The sequence below is a fragment of the Triturus cristatus genome, chromosome 7 (assembly GCF_964204655.1).
Source record: "Triturus cristatus chromosome 7, aTriCri1.1, whole genome shotgun sequence".
Classification (NCBI taxonomy): Eukaryota; Metazoa; Chordata; class Amphibia; order Caudata; family Salamandridae; genus Triturus; species Triturus cristatus.
The window spans coordinates 86897941-86923555 of record NC_140590.1 but is presented as its reverse complement, the minus strand read 5'-3'; the positions used below and the strand labels follow the sequence as shown (position 1 = coordinate 86923555).

The window sequence follows — 25615 nt, the reverse complement described above, 5'->3', positions numbered from 1 at the left end:
ACCTTGCAAATTCACTTAAAAAACCATAGGTTTCACACATGTTATAGTTAGCTGTACATTTCACTCGTAAAAAAACAATGAAATTCCACGTTATAGTTAGATCAGGTAACTATAACTTGCGCGCCCACAATAAACTGCTGATGACGTCACATATTACATCACTCATGACATGGTCAGTGACATCACTCTTCACATCAATGATGACATCTGAAATGACACATTGTGGATTGCGGTCGCGCAAGTTATAGTTACCTGATCTAACTATAACGTGGAATTTCATTGTTTTTTTACGAGTGAAATGTACAGCTAACTATAACATGTGTGAAACCTATGGTTTTTGAAGTGAATTTCCAAGGTTTTTTAAATGCTAATTCCTAACTATAACGTGTGTGAAACCTATGGTTTTTTCAGTGAATTTCTACGGTTTTTTAAATGCTAAGTTCTGTATTTATTTTTTATTTTTTTTTCTGGTTTTTCACCGTGCGCACACCCTGCGCGCACGGTGAGCTTCGCGCACTGTGCGCGCGCTGTGGGCACTCGGTGCGCTTCGCGCACCGAACGCCCACATTGCGCAGTCCATACCGTGCGCGCCTCGCCTTTTTTTACACAGTAACAATTTTTTTTTCTCCTTTGCGGGTCCTTCAATTTATTTAATAAATGTGATTGTTATTTCTTTTTTTTTTTTTTTTGCCGTGCGCGTACGGTAAGCTTACCGTACGCGCACTCGGCGATTTTTTTTTTTAAATTAATAAATGTATTTTTCGTACTTTTGTGTCCTTCTTTGACCCCCTTTCAAATGTTATGGGGTCTATAACTCTCTTCCTTGCCCCCTTTTCACGTTATCTCCCTTTTTTTTTTCTGTGTGAAACACACAAAATGGCGGCCGACACTTCCTGATTTCGTCCGATTCGAATGTTTACAGTCATGTGACAACCAATCAGATTTGAGCTCGCGCACGGCACCGTATGCGTACGGTAAGCTTACCGTAAGCGCACGGAGCGCGCTTACAGATATATATATTGCTTTAAATGCTTTTTTCTCAGGAACTACTGAACAAATTTACACCAGACCTACAAAAGGCACTTCCTTGACCTTATGGCTACCTCTCTGCCAAATTTCAAGTAATTCTGTTCAGCCGTTCGGGCTGTAGCTGTGTCTAAAGGTCCTATGGAAAAATGCATGGGGAAAACACGTTTTGGGACCCCCCTTTTTTCTCGGCCCCCGCTTGACGAATCACCCCGAGACTTTCAGGGTAGGAGCTGAACGGAGCGCCCCATTAGTTTTGAAAATTTCGCGAGGATTCGTCAACCGGCGCCAAAGTTATTCAAAATAGAATTTTGAGATTTCCTATGGAAACACGGTCCTAACTATAACTATCTACTGGCGACCGCCAGTAGATAATATATATTCTTTTTATAAAGAATTATTTTATTTGGAAAAAAAACACCCATTACTAATCTGCTAGCTATTTAACTCTAATCTTGGGTTCTAGCGCAGTGTGCCTCTACTTAAATTCAATTTACAATTAACACAGAAGGAAGTACACAAGAGAAAAATGTCACAGCCTGTCAGACCCCTAGAATAGAGTGCACTTGAGCACAATCAAGCAGCTATCACATGTCCTGGTAGCAGCCAAGAAACACCATAAATGAGCCCGCTCGCAGCTTCCTCGACAATAATCTGTAATGCAAAGAGCCAGCTATTGAAAGGGGACGAATCTTCGACTCTCTCAGGTACCTTCATGCCACTCCTCTGTGCCAATGTAAGTATATAACCCTGGAGAGTCAGCAGCCACGAGCCAGATGCCCGCGCCCTGCAGCTGAGATCAGCATGCACCGGCTCATCACCATGAGGACAGCTCTTGCTGCTGCCTGCATCCTCTCCGCTCTCCTGGCTCAAGGTGAGTCCCTCCCCCCTCTCATCCTCTCTGCTCTCGTGACAGGAAAGGTTCTCTCTCTGTACCTTGTAGCCTCTCTGCTCTACAGGCTGAAGGCGAGGCTCCCCCTTTACCCTGTAGCCTCACTGCTCTACAGGTTGGAGGTGAGGCTCCCTCTGTCTGGAACCTGTCTTCTCTATGCTCCCCTGGCAGAAGGAGAGCTCCTCCCTCCTCTATTGACAGGTCAGGTTCTCTCTATGTACCTTATAGCCTCTCTGCTCTACAGGCTGAAGACGGGGATCCTTCTGTACCCTGTAGCCTCACTGCTCTAAAGGCTGAAGGTGAGTCCCCCTCTGTACCCTGTAGCCTCACTACTCTACAGGCTGCAGGTGAGTCTCCCTCTGTACCCTGTAGCCTCACTGCTCTACAGGCTGGAGGTGAGTCTCCCTCTGTACCCTGTAGCCTCGCCCTTCTCCTGGCTGAAGGTGAGTCTCCCTCTGTACCCTGTAGTCTCACTGTTCTACAGGCTGAAGGTGAGTCTCCCTCTGTACCCTGTAGCGTCACTGCTCTATAGGCTGAAGGTGAGTCTCCCTCTGTATCCTGTAGCCTCACTGCTCTACAGGCTGAAGGTGAGTCTCCCTCTGTACCCTGTAGCCTCACCCTTCTCCTGGCTGAAGGTGAGCCCCTCCTTCCTCTAATGACAGATCAGGTTCTCTCTCTGTACCTTATAGCCTCTCTGCTCTACAGGCTGAAGGCGAGGCTCCCTCTCTCTGTACCCTCTCTGCTCTACAGGCTGATGGTGAGGCACCCTCTGTAGCCTGTATTCTCTCTGCTCTCCTGGCTGTTGGTGAGCGCCATCGCCCACCCTGTAGCAGGTATCCCCTCGCTTCTAATTACTGATGTGAGATCTCTCTCCCTCTCCCTCTCCCTCTCCCTCTCCCTCTCCCTCTCCCTCTCCTCCTCCCCCCGCCCCCCCCAGCATGGCTTACAGCCTGTGAGACACTGTCAAGCACCCGTTAGTTTGAAACCGAGACATGCTGTTGCAGAACACAGTGCCCATCTCTAACTATGTACTGTGGGGGTCACCCCAGGACACAAGTGCTGGGCACTTAATGGCACTGATGGATTGCTCTATGTTGGAGTGTTGTCATTAGAACATCTGGAGTGAGTGATAGAAGGGAGGTCAGTGCTTCCTTATTCTGACATTTCATGGCAGGAAAACTTAAATATTTGTACCCTGTGTGTTTTACCAAACCCAGGAGCATATGTACGAGGAAGTGGCAGAGTGAGCCGTTAGCCATCATTGCTTTACGCCTCACCCGGCCACTTCAGAAACGCAAGGCTGCACTATATTTACAAGCATATGGTGCAGTCTTGCGTTTCCCCAGCGCTGGTGCCAAAGCAGGCACAAGGCAGCACACATGGAAAAAGCAAAAACGAGGAGAAATTAGGCATTTCTCCTTGTTTCGCCAACTTAAGACCAGGTTTTCCCTGCTCATAACTTTGGCGCTGCCTCCTAGTTACGCTGCCCTTTTAAATAGGGGGAAGCGTCAAAATCAATGGGTGTTGCGGTGGAACCCCCATCGCAAAACCCTCTGCCCGCCCCTTTCATTCTATTGATAGCGTGAAAGGGGGCCTTATTTACAAGGAAGTGCTAAGCCACGTTATGTAGCTTAACGCTGCCTTGTAAATAAGGCAAAGCCCCTATCGCCACAGGAACATCCTAAAAAGTGACGTTTCCGTGGTGACAGGGACTTGTGCATTTGCCCCCTGATGCAGGTTTCATGTGGGCGTTTTGGCGCAGGGGGGCGTTCCGGCGCAGGAACGCCTCGGAAAAGTGGCTGAGTGAAATCTACAAGATTTCACTCAGTCACTTTTCCGGCGCCGCTCCGTCAAAACCTTGCGCCTGCTTGAAGCAGGCGTAAGGCTTGACGCACTATGTTAGACATAGGCAGGGTTGGCACAGTGCTGGAGTTGCGTCGCGCCCGCAACACAACTCCAGCACTGCGCCAACCTTACGGCAGCAGATGCGACACGCATCTGCATTTCCCTGCGCCGTGATGCGCTGCATTGTAAATGCGGCGCATCCGTGGTGGCGCAAAGATTGAGATGCGTGTCGCAAGTTTCCTGACGCATCCCTGCTGATTTGCAGGGATGCGCCAGGAAACATAAATCTGCCCCTCAGTGACCATTGTTAGTGAAGCACCTGAGAAGCTATGGTCCTGTACTAATAAAATGATAGTGACCCTTTTAAAAGGGATTGCCACTCTCTGGCAGAGGTACTGGAACAATTTTAACAGCGGGGTCCCACCATCTATGCAGCATCACTGAAGTCCTATGGATTGTGAACAATCCAAGCATCACACAAAAACAAGTGCAGCATCACACAAAAACAAGTGCAGCATCACACAAGCATCACACAAAAACAAGTGCAGCATCACACAAAAAGCATCACACAAAAACAAGTGCAGCATCACACAAGCATCACACAAAAACAAGTGCAGCATCACACAAAAAGCATCACACAAAAACAAGTGCAGCATCACACAAAAGCAAGTGCAGCATCACACAAGCTTCACACAAAAACAAGTGCAGCATCACACAAAAACAAGTGCAGCATCACACAAGCATCACACAAAAACAAGTGCAGCATCACACAAAAACAAGTGCAGCATCACACAAGCATCACACAAAAACAAGTGCAGCATCACACAAAAAGCATCACACAAAAACAAGTGCAGCATCACACAAAAGCAAGTGCAGCGTCACGCAAGCATCACACAAAAACAAGTGCAGCATCACACAAAAAGCATCACACAAAAACAAGTGCAGCATCACACAAAAGCAAGTGCAGCATCACACAAGAACAAGTGCAGCGATGAGCCCCGCCCGGTCAGCAGGAGAGCCCTAGGGGTGAGGGTGAGGGGTGCAGCTGGGGTGCATTAGAAGCACTGGCGAGGGAGCGGATTGTCATAAACAGACCGCACATTTTCCGCTTAAATGGCCGCAAAATGTGCACAGACATGCAGTGCTACGGGTAAAAAACTATGTAGCGCACAAACGATAATGTGTGGACATCGTGTTTGTGTGAATAGTTGTAGTTTGCGCGTCACCAAGTAAAGTGTCTTGATTACATTTGCTCATCACACTTCAGAAGTACAAAAAGGTGCTCCATTTGTGCTTTCCTAAATGCTGATCTCTATGAAATGTGTAGAGTTCATTTACCGATATTGAAATGTTGTGTGTTCTACAAAAACAACATCCTTTCTGTTCGTTTCCTGTACCCCAGCAATATTGTCATCCCACTTACTTTGACAAAACCCTCCCCCTTTGCCATCAGAGAAATGAAAGTTCACTCCAGTTTCGGAATAAGCAGCAATGTGACAGAAGACCCAACATTTGACATTTGTGGTCAGCAGATGTGATAAGATAAACACGAAATGTAAAAGTATCTTTAATGCTCATTTACCTATGAACTCCAGCAGCATTATTTCTGGGGGTGCTGCAGCACCCTTCCTTCCAGCGCCTATACCCTCTGGGCATGAATAGCAGCCGTGTGATGAAGTGCAGCTACTCTGTACTACTAGTGTGGAAGCACCAGTGAGACATGCCGCTACCGCCCATCGCATGCACAGATGTAGTGATAAGAAGCCCTGGTACTGCTGCAAAGTGCTGGGACACTAGGAGCAGCACTGACAAGAAGTGCTGGTCCCGTCCTGCCCTTTACACGTATAGGAGCCCTGTTTAGAAGTGCTGGTATGGGCCCAGTACAGAAGTGAACCAAGAAATGGAGAGACTTCTTGATTAAAAGAGTAGAAGCCGTATTAAAGTGCCATTGCTAACACATCAAAGGAAAAGCAATCATATCAAAGTGCTGGCATTATCAATATAGGAGGCCTGCCGAGAAGTGCAGGTACTACCTGTTCCATATATAGAAGCCATAATAAGAAGTGCTGAAACCGTCCATTAGCTGTTTAACAGTCCTGCAGTGAAGTGCTTGGTCGGACCTATTACTAGCAACCGCTTCTAGAAGTGCTGGTAGAGCCCTTTGCCTTTACAGCAACTCAGCCGTGAACTGCTGGGACTCTTTTTTACACGTATGGACTCCCTGTTAAGAAGTGCTTGTGCTGTTTAGTAAAAGTATAGCACTCCTGCCAAGAAGTACTGATCCTGTATATTACATGCATAGAAGCCCTGTTAAGAAGTGCTGGTACTGTTTAATAATAGTATAGCACTCCTGCCAAGAAGTGCTGATCCAGTATATTACATGCATAGAAGCCCTGTTAAGAAGTGCTGGTTCTTTCTGCCTGAAGTATAACAGCTTCAGAACAGCTGTGCTGTGAAGTATATGTACTGCTCATTATTAGAAGGGCAGTACTAGTGAAAAGAGTTGGGGGCATATCAGCAAGCCCCAGAGATAAAATTATCACCGCCTTAGCGTCCGTTTTCGGACGGAAAGCGGCGATAATTTCATCGCCTAATCAGCAAGGTCACGCTATCGTGTGAATCCTTGCATTATCGCCCTTTCCCCAACGCACATCTTTGCATCTCTAATGAGATGCACAGTGGGCGTTCCTGCCCTGACATAACTGGAGAAATGTCGCTAAGCGACATTTCTCCAATTATCAATGGGCACGCTAACCTGCAGAGCGACAAGAAAAGTAGCGATAACCTCTGTTATCACTACTTTCCTCACGCCTGCTTCAAGACTGACTTAGCCATGATATCCTATGTAAGGTGGATATCATGGCGAAGTATGCCTTGCCCTATCAGCAAGCTGTCGCCAAACCTTGTGCGATTATCGCTGTATTTCCAGCGATTAATCGCACAATTGGCAGCTTGCGCTCTGAATTTTATCGCTTTGGAGATAAGCGTTGCTCATAGCACGCTATCTCCGCGATAAAATTCAGAGTTGGCCGGCGATAATTATCCTCGCGCTAAGAACGCTGAGCGATAATTATCGCATGGCCTTGATGATATGCCCCTTGGTGCGGTAATGTTTAACATATGGAAGCCATATTAAGATATGCCAGCACTAACTCAGAGTTGCCACCATCGGCCTATTCTTGAATTGCATAATGTAGGGCAACAATAGTACTACTCACATAATACAAAACACAATTTACACACCTATTGCCGAACATATCCAACTTTCCTAATTTTTCTTCACAGACGTCTCTGCCACAGTGGCAGAGATCTTAACACATGTATGTGTGTGTGTGTTTGTGGTCAATTTGGGACGAGTTAGGGAGTGGTGAGCAAACAGGAAGTAGTTACACAAAAAATAGGTGTCATAGAACATGTAATGCGGGATGTAATTTTGGCGGTAATAAGCAGTGCACGGAGAGGGTTCGAGTTATAGTTACTTTAGAGCATGAGTTACATGGCTGCCTAGCTTTCAGATTGCTTCTGTGTGACATTTTCATAATTTCAGTGTAATTATGAGTGACATTCAATGACTATGAGTGACACTTTCTCGTGAGCAAAATCCAATAAACCAATAAAATAATTATTTCATAAACTTGCAATTCAGGACAGCAAGACATCCGCGCTCTAGGCTCCTCCATGCCCACTCTTGACCACAAGTTTGTCCTTAATCCCTCTGGCACCGGGAGGCAGCGGAACTCCTGGGGGCCAGGAGGGCAGGAATTGATATCAAACATCCTGCCACAGCCTGCACTGACCGGACCCTCCTGAAGCGTGATGTCTTATTCCACGTGGCACCCGTGGCACCCGACTAGAAAGTGAGGGTTGCAGGCACCTGGGCAGTGGCGTAACGAACCTTGAGGGGACCCCCTGCATTGTACACGGAAGGGCCCCCGCTCCAGATTTAATCCGGAGTGCTCAGGTCTGAGTACTGTGCTGAGGGGGCCCACTGCAGCTCAGGGGCCCTCCCACACCCCGGGGGATGCGAGGGCCTGTGTTACAGCCCTGCGCCTGGGCCATTCATCCTTCTCTAGCGGTCCCGACATTCATCAGAATGTGGAAGCTGCCAAATTAAAGGAAAGATCACTGGGAATTCCCCAACAACCAGAAGGTCTCATCATGTGTCAAGCACTGCGGCAGTCTGAGTGACAGTGATATTAAAAAAAAAAACAGTGCTGCAGACCTGGCTGCCAGTAGCACACCGTCTCTGCACAGCACAGTGAGACAGACATACACAACAGGGCCGGAGAGGTAGGTCAGCTGTAGCACCACAGTCCAGCTTCGGGGCTGACTCCCGGCTCACAACACTGCTCCTGTCATACCTTCAGACACGCCCTGCCGTAGGAGCCGGCTGTCCCACTCGGACGAAGCGCTGCTGAAATAAAGTGCAGCTCTGGCGGTCGTGGCCAACATGCTTCACCACTAACAGCGCGCAGGTGTTCAAGGTACTAAAAACGCGTGATTAATGCATTTTAAAACGGTGATGCAGAACATCACATTAAAAAGTGTTAGTCTAACACCTGATGTGTGGTACTTGGCAGGACTGGAGTTGTAGTTAGGTGAATTTGAGTGGTTTTGTTAATTTAAAATGTTATGGGGCATATTATCTAGGAAGTGGCGGTGAGAGGCGTTAGCCTCCTTGGCTTAACGCCTCTCATCACCACTTTGAAAGCTCCAGGCTGCACCATTTTACCAGGGATAAGGTGCAGCCTGGCGTTTCCCCCTGCGATGGCGCTAAGTCTAACGACTTAACTCCAACGCAGGCACCCTTGCACCAGAGTGCAAGGGTGTCTGCGAGCAGGGAGGTTTGTTTATGTACAGGAAGGTGTCCCTTCCTGTACATGAACAAACCTAAAATGCCATTTTGCAACTTACATGTGTGCTACTTCATGCAGCACACATGTAAGTTACAAAATGGCATTTAAAAAAAAGGTTTGTTTATGTAGAGGAACGGACACCTTCCTGTACATAAATAAACCTTGGCATTTTGCTTTTTCCATGTGTTATGCACGTCTTGCACACATGGAAAAAGCAAAAACGAGGAGAAATGAAGCATTTCTCCTCGTTTTGCCACCTTAAGACCAGGATTTTCCTGGTCTTAAGTTCGGCGCTGCCACCTATTATTGCCTCTTTTGATAATAGGTGGCAGCACCGAAGTGAATGGGTGTTGTGGTGGAACACCCACTGCACACCCCTTTCACGCTAATTTTAGTGTGAAAGGGGCCCTATTACCAAGGCAACGTTAAGCCACTTAACGTGGCTTTTATCATCGTTATGTGGTTTAACGCTGCCTTGGTTGTGTGTGGTTGTGTGTGTGTGTATGGTTGTGTGTGTGGTTTGGTGTGGTTGTGTGTGGTTGTGTGTGTGGTTGTGTGGATGGGTGTGGTTGTGTGTGTGTGGTTGTGTGTGTGTGTGTGGTGGTGTGTGTGGTTGTGTGTGGTTGTGTGTGTGGTTGTGTGTGTGTGTGGTTGTGTTTGTGGTTATGTGTGTGGTTGTGCATATGTGTGTGGTTATGTGTGTGTGGTTGTGTGTGTGGTTGTGTGTGTGTGTGGTTGTATGTGTGGGTTTGTGTATGGTTGTGTGTGGTTGTGGTTGTGTGTGTGTGTGTGTTTGTGTGTGTGGTTGTGCGTGTTGTGGTTGTGTGTGTGGTTGTGGTTGTGTGTATGACAGTAATACTAAAAGCATCGAAAAATAAAGGAACACAAACATCAAGTTTGTAGAAAGAGAAAGCACGTTGTAAGTCAAACGGGTGCAGCAAAGCATTAACACAACAACAAAACAAATAAGATCACTTAGTGAAGACTGAGTGCTGATAATGGATACACACTGCCCATCATCTTAAGAGTTTGATTGCAGCCAATGTGCACTCAAACCTGCCCCCTCCTTCTGAGTTGCACCCCATATTTCATGAGTTGTAACTGCTGCACCCACCATAGCGCTTTGAGATCTAAAGCTCTACATAGGTCTAATCGATTAACCAGTCGCCAACATGCTGTGCTTTTAAAGAGAATGTGCCAAAAGATTCCAGCTTCCTCATCATGTCCTCATGAAAGCGCCAACAAAAGGACTCCCTGAATGGTGCAACGGACATGAAGCAGCCACTGCGATCAGAAATAAACACTGTGAACATTGTCCAGTTTCACAGTAACATTTCCTTAATGTTCTTTAAGTCACAAAACAGTAATACTAAAAGCATCTCAAAATAAAGGAACACAAACATCGAGTTTGTGGAAAGAGAAAGCACATTGTAAGTCAAACGGGCGCAGCAAAGCATTAACACAACATGTTCTTTGATGTTTGATGCTCTTTGAACGAGAACATCAAAGGGGCACCGCGAAAGTGATCGCGGGCAAAAGTGAAAGTGGCGCTTAATGAGCATGACGAGGTTTGCCAGCCTCTGCTCCTAAGCGCGCGCCCGCGCACCTGCATTGTAGCTCTAGGCTGGCCATAGTAGCATTTTTTTGAGCCCTCACAAAAAGTCTCGCCAGACCAGCGCATGCGCTGGGTCAGGCGAGACCTAAAAAGGGCATAAAGGGGCATGGTGACCCCACTTTGACTCACAGTTCCATATGGGTGGGGGGCCCAGTAAAAATGTGTTTTATTACAGAATTCTCAAATCCTATCCTGCATGACCGTCTAGGTGCTCTCGATTTGCAAATCGTAACATCATAATATTTATACCAATAAACAGCAACACCTGAGTGTAAAATGGAACTAAACAACGACGCATAATGAAATCTTTAAATGGTACTACTGCCCAGATTTATAGATATTTTGCACTGGGTTTGCGTCACTTTTTAAACTCAAACCTGATGCAAAAATGTCAGGTCTGATTTACTATCCAACGCAAATTAGGATTTGAGATGGCTAGTAAACCAAACTAACCCACGGTTGCGCAATGTGCTGCTTTGAGTTACTTTGTGTGAAGGGGGGATTCCGTGGGTGGTGCATGGGTCCTTATCCAACCGCCCTTAGATTTAGACTCAATCGCTCTGTACAAATAATTGTAAATAGGGATTCGCGCCACAGTCCTGCACCCTTGAGGAAAGCATAACGAGGAAAAATGCTTTCATTTCTCACGGTTTTTTGCACTTTGCATGTGTGCTGCAATGTACAAAACACATATAAAAGTGAATAGAACATTAAATGTCAGGTTTTAAACTGGAAGGGGCCCAGCAAGAGAAAAAAGCGCCTCATCTTAGTGGGTATGGCGCTGTTCCGATCACTCCCTTTCAGGCAGCACAGCAACTTGACTTGCTGCTCTGCATGTTGTTAGTTCTCTGCAAATCTGGGCCTTCATTCATGGAAACCTCTGTCTCAGTGGTAATGGTAATGTGACATGCAATCCCATCAGGGAGATGATTTACAACATTTGTAATTGCATCAGTTTCATTAAGGGTGACGTCATAAGCTTTGCATTTGATGTGTGAGTGCCAGTTTGCATTGCTGTTGTGCAAGCAAAGGACTGTGCTCCTAAATTGAGAATTGTAAACATATTCAAAGTTTAACTATATTTTTTTATATTATTTTTTGAGGATTTCCAAAACATACGCTGAGGTGTTATAGCCAAAGGAAACCATCAAAGTTTTAAAAGTATTTACATTAATTATACGTTCACTACAAATTAAATAAAGATGTTAGTGAGGACTTTTTTTATTTATTGCATAGAAAATGGAAGTAATATTTATTTTTTATGAAATCAATATAATTAAATGATTCAATACACAGAGTGAATGTACTGTACACTTCTATTTTATTAGATTCTGCTATTTTACACTATTTTATATTTATATTTACACAACAGGTCAAAATATTTTTTAATTAATACATTTCATTACATTTTTCCATACTTTTCATTGGGGAATGTATGAAATTACAACGCATACATTCACAACGCGGTATTTTACATTGCGTTCGTTACAACGCAAGTTGGTACAACGACTTGCGCTGGAGGGCGCTGGACTAAGGAACAGTGGGCCATATGTATCATGCAAAATTGCGATAGCTAATGCCGAAATTCGCAGAATTTCGGCGTTTGTGATCGCAATTAGGCTTAATGGTATGTATAAAAGAAAAACTGCCTCGCAAAATAAGGAATCGCAAAATTTGCGGTTCCTTATTTTGCGAATGCATTTAAGGAATCGCAAATTGCGATTCCTTAAATGGAATGTATGAGGCACCCAAGTTGTGCGAATATGGCATAAGGAATCGCAAATTACCACCAACTACAGGTTGGTGGTAATTTGTGATTTCTTTCAAAAATGCACATTTTTGCATTTTTCAAAGTTGCATGTGGCGCACACACATGCCCTTAGGGCATGTGTGTGCGCCACATGTGCACCCATGCTCATTTCAGGGGTGCAACAGGGTGTCCTTTTGACACCCTGGCACACTTGAAATTGCATTTTCAATTTGCGATTCTCTAATTGAGAATCGCAAATTGAGAATGTCTTCCCATTCATTCCTATGAGCCTCTAGGCCCATAGGAATGAATGAATAGGGAGGTATTCCTTAATTGCGAATTGCAATTTGCAATTCGCAATTAAGGAATATGTAGGATTCGCAAAATGTATTGCAAATCCTGCATACTTAGTGTTTTGCGATTCACAATTAGCGATTCCCCAAAATACGCTATTTGAGAATCGCAAAACCTAACATTGATACATATGGCCCAGTATGATTTACTATTCCAACTCCAACCCACGTTACAGTAGGGAAGGTGTTGGAATAGTAAATCATACTATTCCTTAGCTTAGAGCGCCATCCAGCGCAAGTCGTTGTAACGACTTGCGTTGTAATGCCCGCAATCTAAATATACCGCGGTGTAACGACCGTGTTTTGAAGGTTGTTTCCCTTCATTGGGAGTCTCCACCCCGGTGACTGATATTGGTACCAATTGAGGAAACGTTTCTAGTAGTTCACTTATAAATTCTGTTGTACGAGGCTAAGTGCAAATCTCCACTCGTAAATTGTGAACAGCACCAAGGTGGAGCGTGACACCTAGGTGTAGGAACAAATATATTGGAGTAAATATACACATGAAAATCTACCTTTGTGAATCGAGCCCCAGTAACTTCCTGGTTGTCCCCTGACCCTCATCCACACCAGTGGGCCCACTTACCGAGCTCCCCTCAGACCTGCTGGCCCTCCTTACTTTCCTAAAGACAGTTGAACAGATAGGACAAGCATTGACAGAGCCAATAGGTCTCGCCTTTGGGATCTTACAAGAGAGCAATCGCACTTGACAACTCCGTGAGGATTGTGTGAGACAGCCTGTGGATTTTGGGTGAGTCAAACCTAGCGTCTCAGAAAATGGATGTGGAGTGTAGCTGAAAGCACAAAGACCAAGCGCTACATGCTGGAAAGTGAAAGAGACAGCCTGGTTAAGTGTGGCAGGAGGCTTGTTTTTTTATTTATTAAATAGGCCGAATGACAGCGCACAGTCTTTTCAGAGCGGGGGCAATAAAGCGAGGGGTGACAGGACTTCTCTGAGCCGCCAAACTCTCCCTCACTGCATCTGCTAGCAATAATCAACGGCCACGGCTGTGCACCTACTGCAAATAGTTTTTAAAAACGCATTTTACCACATTTCCTTCACACACAAGTAACATTTTTATTCACGTTCGGATGCCGTTCCTTAGAACTTCCGACTTTAGCAGATAATGGAATCAAGGCAGGTGTAAACGAGGGAATGTGCCGAGGATCACACAGTTTTCTTTTTAAACTGGAATGGGAGCGTAGGTTTCTGGTTGTGTTGAAAGTCAACCTTCAGCAGCCTGCACAGCCGGCAGAGGAGTCAGGGAAGGACAGACACTGGGGGTTACGCTGTCATTCATGCCCTCTCATCCACACCGGTTTGTTTTGACAGCAAAGTGAAGCAATGTATTTATCTGTAACATGGCTTCAAACAGGTGCGACCGGTTAGGTGCAGAGATGAATGCGCACACGGATCCGCATCATGGGTTTTGGAATACGTGACGCTGGGCGTGCTCTACTTGGAGGGATGGTAATAATGTGTCATGAGTTCCGCACGGGGGTTGCATGGCGCTCTGCGGCTGCTAATACCCACTGCTGCCCTTCATGATTTTACCAAAAGCAAAGTGGTGGCATCGCTCCCAGCAACATCGTGAAAAAACATCACATGGTTATTTTACGATGTTCCCGGGAGCAATGCCGCCGATACTTTGCGTTGGGTGAGATCATGGACCGGAGACAGGTGTGTGGCCGCCATCATTTTATAAAACGGAGAGGGGGAAATCGGGGGGATATTGGAGGCACAGTCATCGAGGAGGGAGGGCTGGATATTGACGGCACGGACAACGGGGAGGGAGGGTGGGGGGATATTGAAGGCACGGTCAACGGGGAGGGAGGGTGGGGGGATATTGAAAGCACGGACAACGAGGAGGGAGGGCGGGATATTGAAGGCACGGACAACATGGAGGGAGGGGGTATTGAAGGCACGGTCAACGAGCAAGAAGGGTGGGGGTTAGACGGCACGGACAACCGGAGGGAGTGTGGGCGGTGGGAACAAGACACCAAACCACGTCCGCTCACTCCCGCAGGCAAAACGCCATAGGAGTGACCCACGAGGACGAGGAATGCAGCTGCCACCCTGTTCGCTGCTGCTTGCTCCCGCAGACAAAACGTAGTGAGAGTGAACATTACAAAAGAGGTGGGCATGCACCTGCCTCTAACCATTTGCGGGCTTTTATTATTGAAAGACACACGCAAAATGTGTGGGGGGAGTCAGACCCACACAGAGTAGTTTAGAGTACTTAGAAGAAGCCTCGCAGAGCAGCGCCTGCGTGCTGCGCTAGGCTCAACCTACAAAGGAGAAAGAAAGAGTGAGAGAGACAGAGTGAGAGAATGGGGAAGGAGAGGGAGAGATCAAGACCAAGCATGTGTGCGTGTGTGTGTGTTGCACTACTGTAACTCTGAGGTTACAGCTAACACAGATCACCTATGTCCATGGTTACTAATGAGCACCCCAAAGCATCTTGTTATCCATCCTTTTTTCACAATGTAGCTTGTGACCCTGGATAGATCACGCCTGGAAACCTCCCTGTATGTGCACTCCTTTCATCTTCTCGTAATTCCACAAGTGTCTGCAGGCACCACAAGGAAGGAAGTTTCAAGGCTCAAAGTCGTAAAACACTTCCATTCCAGGGCTTTTGGTAACTCCACTTGCGCATTTCACTTGCAGTTTTGGGTCACTTCAGTTAAAACCCATTGGGCTATTAATCGGAAAACAATGACCTGTAAAAGGAAAATCCAGGGCTGAAAGTGTCGTATTCTTATAGTAATAGGGCAGCTCTGCTCGGTTATGGTGAAGGCACTGACACATGCACACCGACATGAAGACACTGCGGCACGTGCATGAATTCAACAACACTGACTCAGGTACACACACAGGAGGACTTTGGACCCTGGCACACTCTTCCCAGGACACCAACTTGGAGACTCTTCTATAGGGATGCAGACAGAGGGATATACAAATACACAGTGACACAGGGAGCTTGAAAATGGGGCACCGAAGCTGATGATATGACCCTCAGAAAATGACACAAGAAGCAGGCACAGGGCAGTTGACAAGGGGGCTCTTACAGTGGTAATGAGAAGGGCTTAGGGCACCAGGCATGACAAAGGGATACTGTAATTGACAATGAGATATAGACACTGACTGGTTGACATTGACCGAGAACACTGTCAAGGGGCCATTGCTATGGTGACAATTATATGTGGAACGGGGACGCACCGGCACTAGGATTCATTAAGCGATATTGGCGCTATCTCTTAGATAAGCTGTATGATTGAAGCACCCATCAGGGACGGCGATGCCCTCAAGAATAGATGAGGCAATGTGTCCCTAAAGAAAAGACTCAAAACAGCATTTCAAAATACATTCAATAAATAAGACTGACTCAAAAAGAGAGTCCGCGTTCACTAAATTAGGAAAACCATGAAGGTTTATTCAAATAAAGTGTAATTTAAATAAATTAGTCATAGGCTATATGAACCAATTTCCATAAAGGCTCTTTAGCAATTGAAATAGATGCAGATGCAGCAGTGTGCAAGTCTGAAAAATAGACTAAGTCCGGAATGTGCAGCAAATCGATAGGAAATCTGACAGCTTCAATGAATAATGAACTCCCATGACGTAATGTCATTGGAGGTGTCAGAACAAATCTGGTTACATAAACATCGGAGAGACTCCTAGAATAGCCCACAGTGAGCGAGCAGGAAAAGGCTTGTAAAGCATGCACAGGCTTCCTCATGAATTATTCTAGAACAACATGTCACTACAAAACAAACAGTGCACATTTTGCTGCGTGCGGTATCAGTGAGAAATACAAACACATGTTGATTTTGGAAGCAGTAGCCATATTAATACAACACAGTGTTGAGGCCCAGTTTAGCATCAATCAGAGAAACAGGGGCATATTTCCAACAGAATGGCGATGCACTGTGCTACGCCACAATTGGTAGCGCCGTGCTCCAACATTCTGAAAACGCAGAGGTGCACCATATTTACAATAATACGGTGCACCCCAGAATGCAGCACACAACGAAGCAGCAAAAACAAGGAGAAATTTATAATTTCTCCTCGCTGCTCCAGGTGTTCCCAGGTCTTATTGTTGGGGTTGCCCATAATTACACCAGCCTTGTAACTAGGGGGCAGCGTAAAAAGCAATGAGTTTTACAGCAGAATGCACACTGCAACACCCATTTCATGCCCCTTTCGAGCTAAGTGGTGCTTGAAAGGGGCATTATTTACAAGACGGTATTACCAATGACCTGGTGGATCATTGGGCCTCGCCTTGCTCATTACTTACATCCCGAAGTTGAAACTTCAAGTCCAACGGTATGATTTTATGTGCATTTTTCTAATCCCTCCCATTGACTACAGTGGTGCATAACTGTGCACAAAAGTAATTCAGTTTTGCGAAATTTGAAAATGCATATCCTAAAACGTACCTACTGTAGAACAAAGTTCTTGGTCTGAAAATGTACATGAAAAGCGGTGTTGTTCTTAGGTCTTGCGCCTAGCGATGCAGTGCGCAGATCTGCTCGCGCAGCGAGAGTCCTTTTGCACGGGGTTCAGAAATGGAGCCTGGAATCGCACATGCTTGTGCGTGTGGTTTTTCTTTGGTGGCCCGCTATTGGCCTTTGCGTGCGTGTTTTTTACTAAGACAGCACGCAATAGGCCAAAGGCGGGCGCATTGCTCCGCCCATGGCCTATTGGTGCCTGTTACGCGCACCAAAGGCCATGTGGTTTCAATTATCGTGCCCAGACACGGGCGCGATAAGTGTAACGACATGTTTCGCTATGGCGCGTGCGCGCGCACCACTGGTTTTCTTTGTCCCGAGAGCATAACTTTCTTATAGGATTTGTTTCTTCCTCTTCTTTTGTTGTATATTTTTTCACAGCCACTCTCTCTAACTCTTTATGATGAATGAGGAACAGTGTCGCCTTGATGCCATATGTGGGCTGGTTTCTTCATGGCAATACCGCCATCCCTCAGGTGCTGAGCTGTTGCAATGAGCCATAATGATGCTCTCTGCATTACGCAGGTCTCTCTCCCACTCCGTCCCCACCATGCCATGGCGTCACTCTCAGTGGCACTTTTCAGTGCCTTCCATTTCAGGGGGATTATTCGACTGCTGCATAATCCTAGATTTTGAGCAGTTCCAGCCTCAGTTGCCATGGAGACGGGGGAGCAGATGCCACAGGTTTTAATTAGCACCTGATTCGGATAGAAACGTGCTCGAAGGAAGCCAAATCTGGCAGGTTTCGTGCTCTATTTCTGCGGGCTAGTACAGCGCTGGAGGCAACAATTTACAAGGATGTGCATAAATCAGACGGTGCCCTTCATGGGGAAGGGCGGCAAATGACAGCATATGATGTTCTACGGGCACCGAGAGCTCCAGTAAACGTCAGCCGCTCCAGCCATGACGTATGACGTACAATGATATGGCTTTGCATGCGCCTGTCTAAAAATGACCATCATGCCAAGCGTCGAAATTTGTCATTGTGACGGGTACCACAGAAAAGCGCACTGTAAAAAAACTCATGCAACTCAGAGAGCAGACAAAGGTGAGGACGGAGATTTCTAAATGAGTTCCTTTCGTGCTGCAGTATAATGTGAATCCAGCTGGCCCGGGCATGGTGGTAAACACGATGTCAGTGTCCAACCTCGTTAGGAAACCAGTTGGCAATGGGCATGGTTGTAAACAATCATTAGCTGCGACAGTATGTTTGGAAATTATCTGGCACTGTGTATAGTGGACACGTGCTGCTGCCTTTTTAAATATATCTTTTTATAAATCGATGGGCCTCTAAAATCCATGCCATCAGCTATTCATAAGTTTAACATGCTTGGATGCATGAATAATATTTCCTAATTGCCATTAGGTCTCGCATTTGAGAGAGTTTAACCTATTGGCATTGTAAATGGCAATGGCTTTTATTTATGTTTTAAAAACCAACACGTAAATAAAAGGCATTGCCATTTACAGTGCCAATGGCTCAAACTCTCACAACTGCGAGACCTATTGCCAGCGACGGCCCGTATAGGGTGTGTTACCGGGGTGGTGACGTGGGGCAGAGGAGAGGCAGGGTGGGGGGTTGCAAAATGCGGCATACCGCCGATTGCAGGTAAGTTACTAAAAAAAAAACCGAATTTCGTTGCGCGCGCAGCATCGCCAAATGCGATGCAGCGCGCGCCACAAAATTTTTTTTTTTTTTTTTTCCGTAACTTACCTGCAATCGGCCGTATGCCGCATTTTGCAACCCCCCACCCTGCCTCTCCTCTGCCCCACGTCACCGCCCCGGTAACACACCCTATATGGGCCGTCGCTGCCTATTGCATTGCAAATGCTTTTTTTCACAGATGTCCCTCTATTGTCCGTGGAATGCCATGTCACGGCTTCTAGCTTTTCAACCACATTATTTTCAGAGATGGCTTCAATTTCCTCCTCTTCCCAGTGTGTTACAAGGAAGAGTGACAAGCCCCACGTTTGGATCTCGTCACCCTAGTTAAGGAGCATTGGCGTGCCGCATTGTAGTTGTCTCGCTATATGTGCTGGTTTGTTTTCATTTAGTAAAGTTCTATCTTTGCTCCTTTTGTTCAACAGTCCATCCAGTACAAACAATGTTCATAGCTACGAGTCAGCAAATTAAATCATAACTGGATAATAAAAAAAGAGTGGTCGCGATAATGAATGGGACATTATACTGATATGGTAATACATAGTTTATTTCACTTTACATCACTAAATTAACAACTTCAGGTAGATGAAATAATTTGCCCAAAATCCCACAATGTTGCGCCACGGGTCACGATTGGAATCCCATATCCAGGTTTCAGGCAGTACAGCTTTTAGGCCACATCTCCAATCAGGTTAGTAGAAGAGGGTGTAAGGCCACCAGAAGCCCTGATGCCTGCTGGGGCAAAGAAAAATCAAACATGCACTTACAGCATGTATCTATGACTGCCTTAGGTTATGTGATTCGCCCCATATCTTTAAAATACACTTTTATCCTTATGTTTGCAGCTGGGCAGAGAGCGTTTGGCAACCTTCAGAACTGCACTTCATACTTGGAAATGCATAAAATAAGAGAATAAATCGATATATTTTCCTGATTTGGGCTTGATTACAGGTATATAGCTTGTATGGACAAAACATTTATTCTCACCCACTCACTAAAAAAATAGAGCAGGCGCGCTCCAAATTCAAAAAGTTTAGATTGTTCCTGTTTCCTAAAATAGTTTTACATTTTGATTTATATGGGGAAAAGGGAGTGGTTATTTAGTCTTGAGTGCTTCTCAGCAGCTCCTGAAAATTGTTTAGAAATCGAAAGGATGCGAAATCAAAGCAACACCCAGCACAAGAACACAGTAAAGTGAACTGTGATAACATGTGATTTGCTGTTACACTTCCGGCATTGCTAGAATCCTGGGGGCATATCAACAACAACCGGCGATAATTATCTCTAAGCGCACTTAGCGCTCGGATAATTATCGCCGGCTAGCGTTGATTTTTATCGCTGAGATAGCGTGCTATTCGCAACGCTTATCTCAATAGCGATAAAAATTCCCACGCTAACAGGCTAACGTGAGATTATCGCTGGAAACCCAGCGATAATCTCACGTTAGCTTGTTGATAGGGACTCACAAACTTAGCCATGATATCCTCCTTCCATAGGATATCATGGCTAACAGTCAGAAAAATACCAGACGTAAAAAGCAGCGTTAACCGCGGTTAGCGCTGCTTTTTTTGTCTCTAACAGGGTTAGCGACATTATTGATAATAGGAGAAATGCCGCTTAGCGACATTTCTCCTATTATTTTACTCTGGAACGCCCTCTTTGCATCTCTTTAGAGATGCAAGGGGAAGCGTAGAGTAAAAGGGTGCTAACATGCAAATTTGCATGTTAGCACCCTGTTGTTGATGGGGCGCTAGTTTTATCTCTCCTTTTTTGGCTTTTAAAGCCAAAAAAGCAGAGATAAAGCCCTTGTTGATATGCCCCCTGATTCTTTGTGTCCCACTGCGAGTTAACTAGTGTCTGTTTCATTACACAACTTACCTCTCCAAGGACACCTACTGATAGTATCTTCTGAGAGAAAGTTCACGTTTCTAAATGAGAGACAGCCAGAATTAAAGTTATTTATAACTACCTATGCTTTTAACATGGGCGTGTGCCAATGCCTAATCCCCCTCTCTCACCTTCATATCCCCCCCAGACCATCTGTTTTGCTCTCTATAATCGGACAAATATAATCGGACGGACGTATATCCAAACCTCTACTTGCAGTTCCCTGAAGAAATCTATCTTCTTTCCATAAATAATACATTGTTTTCAACATAGAATGTAAATCAGGCATGCTCAACATAGGTTCTTGAGAGCGGGTCACTATTTAGGGCAGTCATTATATGTTATTTAATTTTCATTCCTAGTATGTAAATGTATGCTATTTTAGGGGGATTTGTATAACTCCTTGTCCTGGTACCTTCAAAGCATTATCTCCAAGATTCCATCTCATATCGGAGTCTCACTTTTAGGTCTTGGCTAGACAGCGCATGCGCTATGCTATCTCTACGAGACATGTTGTTTACAATCAGTGGGCTTACAGCCAGCCCTTAGCTTACCGTTTGCTTGCTTCAACGTCACTCTCGTGTCCTTCGTTCTCCTTTGTCATGGCATGCATGCATCGTGCTTCTTCTTGAGTTTAGCCCTCCCCTTGAGCACAGACTAAGTACTTGTGTCCATGTACTGCTCCTGTTTTGGAGATACTTTTTTATTTGTGTTTAAGCACGCCATGTGAGTGTTTGTGTTTTCAGTGTCTTCTTTTCCCACCCACCCATCCCATCACTGTTGCTTCTTATCCCTCTAGAGCCCGATAGCAATTTAATGCAGAGAGGATGTGGCGTAATGGCCAGAGCAGCCAACTTTGGAGTTGGGGAACCAGGTATCAAGTCTCGGCGTCAGCTCGACATCCTGTGATCCTGGGAAAAACACTGAATTTCCCAGTGCCTACAAAAACAAACATCTGCAATGCAATAGGCCTCGCATTACTGAAAGTTTGAGTATTGGTGTTGCAAATATTAATGCAACGCCAATAGCTCAAACTTTATGTAATGCAAGACCTATTGCATTGCAAATGCTTGTTATAAATTGGTCTCGGATTTAGAGTAGAGTATGTGTATCATTTATTGCCTCTTTGAGTTCAACAAATGCTTAGCACTACCCACTGATAGGCCTAACTGCTTGCCCATACTACTACAAATAGTGTTATCTACTTTTGCCTCTGTACACCAATCTGTGTCGGGTCTCATTGGACTCTCTGCACAGTATACTTCATTTTAGTGCAGTATAGAGAGAGCCAGCTTCCTACAGTATGTGACGTTTATAAAGAAGCTTTTGTTCATAATGTGTGGAAACATGCACAGAGATTTGTTCTGCCCAGTAATGACCTCTAGCTGTACAAAACACCAAACGTTCCCCTCATAAATGTCTCCTTTCTTCTTAATTTCAGTAAAACATTTCAGAAATGCTGAAAGGCAAGTTCTGGTTTCGTTGTTTAAACATCAGTTGTAGATCTGCTCATCGACCTCCTTTTAACATTGCTGGCTCTAGCTGCAGGCTTTGTGGCCTTACAATTCAGCTGTAAGAAGTTATTGCAGTTACCCAGCTAGCTCATTTTCTAACTAGTGGTGACAAGCATACATGCCAACCCTCCCGATACAGGTGGGAGACTACCAATTTCAAGGCTAGTATCCCGCCTTCCGATTCCTGCATTCAGAAAACCGATTCCTCTGCAGGCTTCTACCGACTGGGACTGGCCTAGTGAGACTTGTAGTATTCACTGCCGGTCACCTGCTCCTAGAGGCCAGTGCACAGCATTTTTGTCACACGCTCTCTGTCTGCCTTACCACATTCTCCGCGCTCCTGACAGGTAAGGGTAAAAAACATGTATCTGCATTTCTGATATCCGGTCCTGCTGCAGCACACTTTCAAGTCCCATACATTACAACAGACCCAAATCAAGCCTTGATATAGTCAATGGGAGAAATACATTCTCCCGATTATTTTTCTAACATCGCCCACTTTCCTCTTCTAAAATGTTGGCATGTATGGACTAGCCAGGTCACAACTAGCATGAATAACTTGGAATAACAAAATTAGAGACGGCCATTTAGACAGGGTTTCAGGCACCCGTGTATTTTATTAAGATATCAACATGTGCAATCAGAAACATTGATGTCTACTTGTAGAAGTAATCAGTTTTGGTCCTCGAGAACTCATATATCCTCATCATAGTGGACAACCTGTAGAGCTAGACCGATTTTATTTCGGAATTTTTGCATGATAATGCAATTGTAGTACCTGCTGAGCTAGAATTCATGACTTTGAAGAAAGTCAACATTCAAGAGGCTCATAGGTGGCTCGTCTGGGCGGGGTCTTGCCTCCTAACGTCTACCTCCATAGTAGTGAATTAGGCAAAATGGAGAAAACCTAGGGGCATATTAACAATGGCCAGTGATGATTATCGCTGGCCGTGCTTAGCGATAATTATATTATCGCAGGCTATCTCTGGTATTTATCGCCCTGGTAGCGCGTTATTAACAACGTGTTACTCCAGGGTGATAAAAATTCCAGAGATAGCGAGGTTATCGCCCTTTTGCAGGGAACATCGCTGGTTTTCCAGCGATGTTCCCTGCAAAAGGGTGATAACCTTGCTGATATGACCCACAGGGTCGTATCAGCATAATCCACCCCCTATGTTAGGGATGGCTAAGTCAGGATTTTAGCAGACGTTAGGTAATGTGTGCTAAAATCATGTGGCCACCTTGTAAATATCGCGATGTAAATATCAGCGATATTTGCAAGGTAGTCCATCTTGGGTACGCCCAGTAACGCCCACTTTGCATCTCATTGGAGATACAAAGTGAGGCGTTGGGAAAAAGGGCGCTAACATGCGATTATGCATGTTAGCACCCTCTTGTAAATAGGGCGCTGGTTTTATCTCCGCTTTTTTGGCTTTGTAAGCCAAAAAAGCGGAGATAAAGCCCTAGTAAATATGGCCCCTAGTTATATAAGTACTGATATTACACAAGTTAACTTCTTTGGTGGCTCTAAGAAAGTTGTGAGAAAGTTCACGTCAGTGTACCAAATAGGACATTAAAGGTACCAAAAAATACATTGGCTTGGTCTTTAAATCAATACCAAAACAACCAGACCGCCGTCCCCATAACAAGAACAAACAGAAGAGATGTTAAGGTGGGAATTTATGTCTCTGGAACACACCTTGCAGTACAGCCCAGTTCATAAGCACCCCCACCAAATGGCTACACATGTAACAAGAACACTCTGCTGACAAAACAGTAACTAAGCTAGATTTTCTAAAAGCACTTTTGACAAAACACCGCCAGTCAATGAGTTTCAAGCCTTCTGCCTGTCAAGACTGGAAGCAGCATGGAGTAGGTCAGAACTATGCTCATTCATCAACAGAAGCAATTGTCTCAAGTTTGTCACTCTGGGCATATTCGCAAGGCGATATCGCCGCGTTAGCGCCACTTTTCTGTCGCTAAAGCGGCGATATCTTTATCGCCTTATTCTCAAGCTGTCGCTAACAGTTTTTAGGCAAAAGCGTCCGTTTTACAAATCGCTACTTCTGTTAGCGATAATTATATGCAGGAGAGGCGTTCCTGTGCAAAGACGCACGCAAACACCACTACTACATATTCACAAGGGGATCCTTGAACTTCTGAAGACCAAATAAACTGGCTCTAACTGGAGTTAGAGCCGGTAACTTAAGACCAGAAAATAGCTGGTCTTAAAAAAGGGGATAACACTTGAGGCCACATCTCAGCTGGTTTTGGTGCAGGACAGTGCTGCAAGCAATGTTGCAGCGCTGCCCTGCGACAAAACTACAGTGTAGGAATGCGCACCATCAATAAGAAAGTGCGCATTTCTGGTCCCCAGTAATAAAAAGTGTTGTAGCGCTACGACAAGACAGCGTTGCAACACTTCTCAGTACGTCCTTCTTGCGACAGCATGGATGCGGTGTATTCACTGGACAGTGCGCCATGACGCAAGTAATGACAGATACGTCAGGAATCCTGACGTATCTGTCTGCGCTAAAGTCATGCATTGCTGCAGTCGTGTCACAACCATGACACAACTCCAGCAATGCATGAGGTCACCCTATCCATGTGGCACTGCGTCACCCTCATGCCTGTTATCAGTCTGGTACTGACGCAGTGCCGTTCATCAGGGGTGCTGAATGTCAGCGCTGTTGGAGATCCTTCGGTGGTGGTTGCGCGCTGCGGTGTCATTATTTAGAAGCAATGGTGGAGTGTTGGTGCGTAGGGAGTTGACGAGATGTTCTTCGGTGGCCTTGATCCAGCTGTGAGGGGGTGCAATGATGGCGGTGGCATCCGGTGGCCAAGGTGACGACGTGATGTTACCAATGATGGTCGGTCCAGGAGAGTCTACTATTGTGGCTGAAATTGAAGTTCCTGCTGGCGGTGGTGACGTGCTCGACCGTGCGTCCTGCTATGTGGCTTGTTGAGGTGACCTACTGCTTGCGTCTGATGTAGGGGACCTTCCCCAGGAGGGGGTGGTGTCCTGGTCACAGGGGTTGTCCAGGTGGAACTTGAGTTTACCAAGTAGGATGTTGTTTGGTGGATGGGAGACCCTAAGTGCAATGAGGTCTACAATGGTATTGGAGAATGGGGGGCCCTGCCCGAGCGGCCTGCATATTAGGGTGCCACCGAGGATGTGCTTGGGCTTGGTCCGTAGTTGGGAGTTGAGGTGGTCCATGGTCACCCTTGGGTCATTAGAGTGCGTGGTCAGTCAGAGTGTGCTGCTGTAGGTGATTGCAATGCCTCCTTCTTGATGGTTGGGGTTCTCCTTGCGGGTGGTACTGCAGCCGTCAGTGATGGTGATGTCCAGTCCGGAGCAGAGGTTGGTCCTGGCAGGCGATTGGGCGTCCAGGGTTGATGGCGAGGAGGGTGCTGTTGTCGTAGTGATGGAGTGTCAAAGAGGAAGGCTTCTTGGTGCTGAGCGCGGTCCAGGGGCAGGCAGACGCAAACGGCGTAGCCTATGGGTTGCCTTTGGCACGGGAGAGGACTAGTGCAATGCAGGCAGTACATCATTAACAATGCAACTCCGACAACGCAGGTGCCTTTACATCGCATTTGATTACAACGCCTTGTGATGTCAGCAATGGGGTAATTTAAAGTTTTTCGGGCGGTGATGGGTTTCGGGGGTAAAATATGAAAATTGGGGTGTGTTATGGGGTAAAA

At 45.8% G+C, this 25615-nt stretch overlaps 1 protein-coding gene across 1 annotated transcript in view; it reads left to right on the top strand.

Moving 5' to 3' along the window:
• Positions 1–1661: 1661 nt before the first annotated feature.
• LOC146808886 (phospholipase A2 inhibitor and Ly6/PLAUR domain-containing protein-like) overlaps positions 1662–25615 on the top strand; it is a 320185-nt gene continuing 296231 nt past the window's right edge. The window contains exon 1 of the mRNA XM_085615697.1: positions 1662–1900. Coding sequence (XP_085471823.1) covers positions 1831–1900 — 70 coding nt within the window. The 5' untranslated portion in view covers positions 1662–1830. The remainder of the gene's footprint in view (positions 1901–25615) is intronic.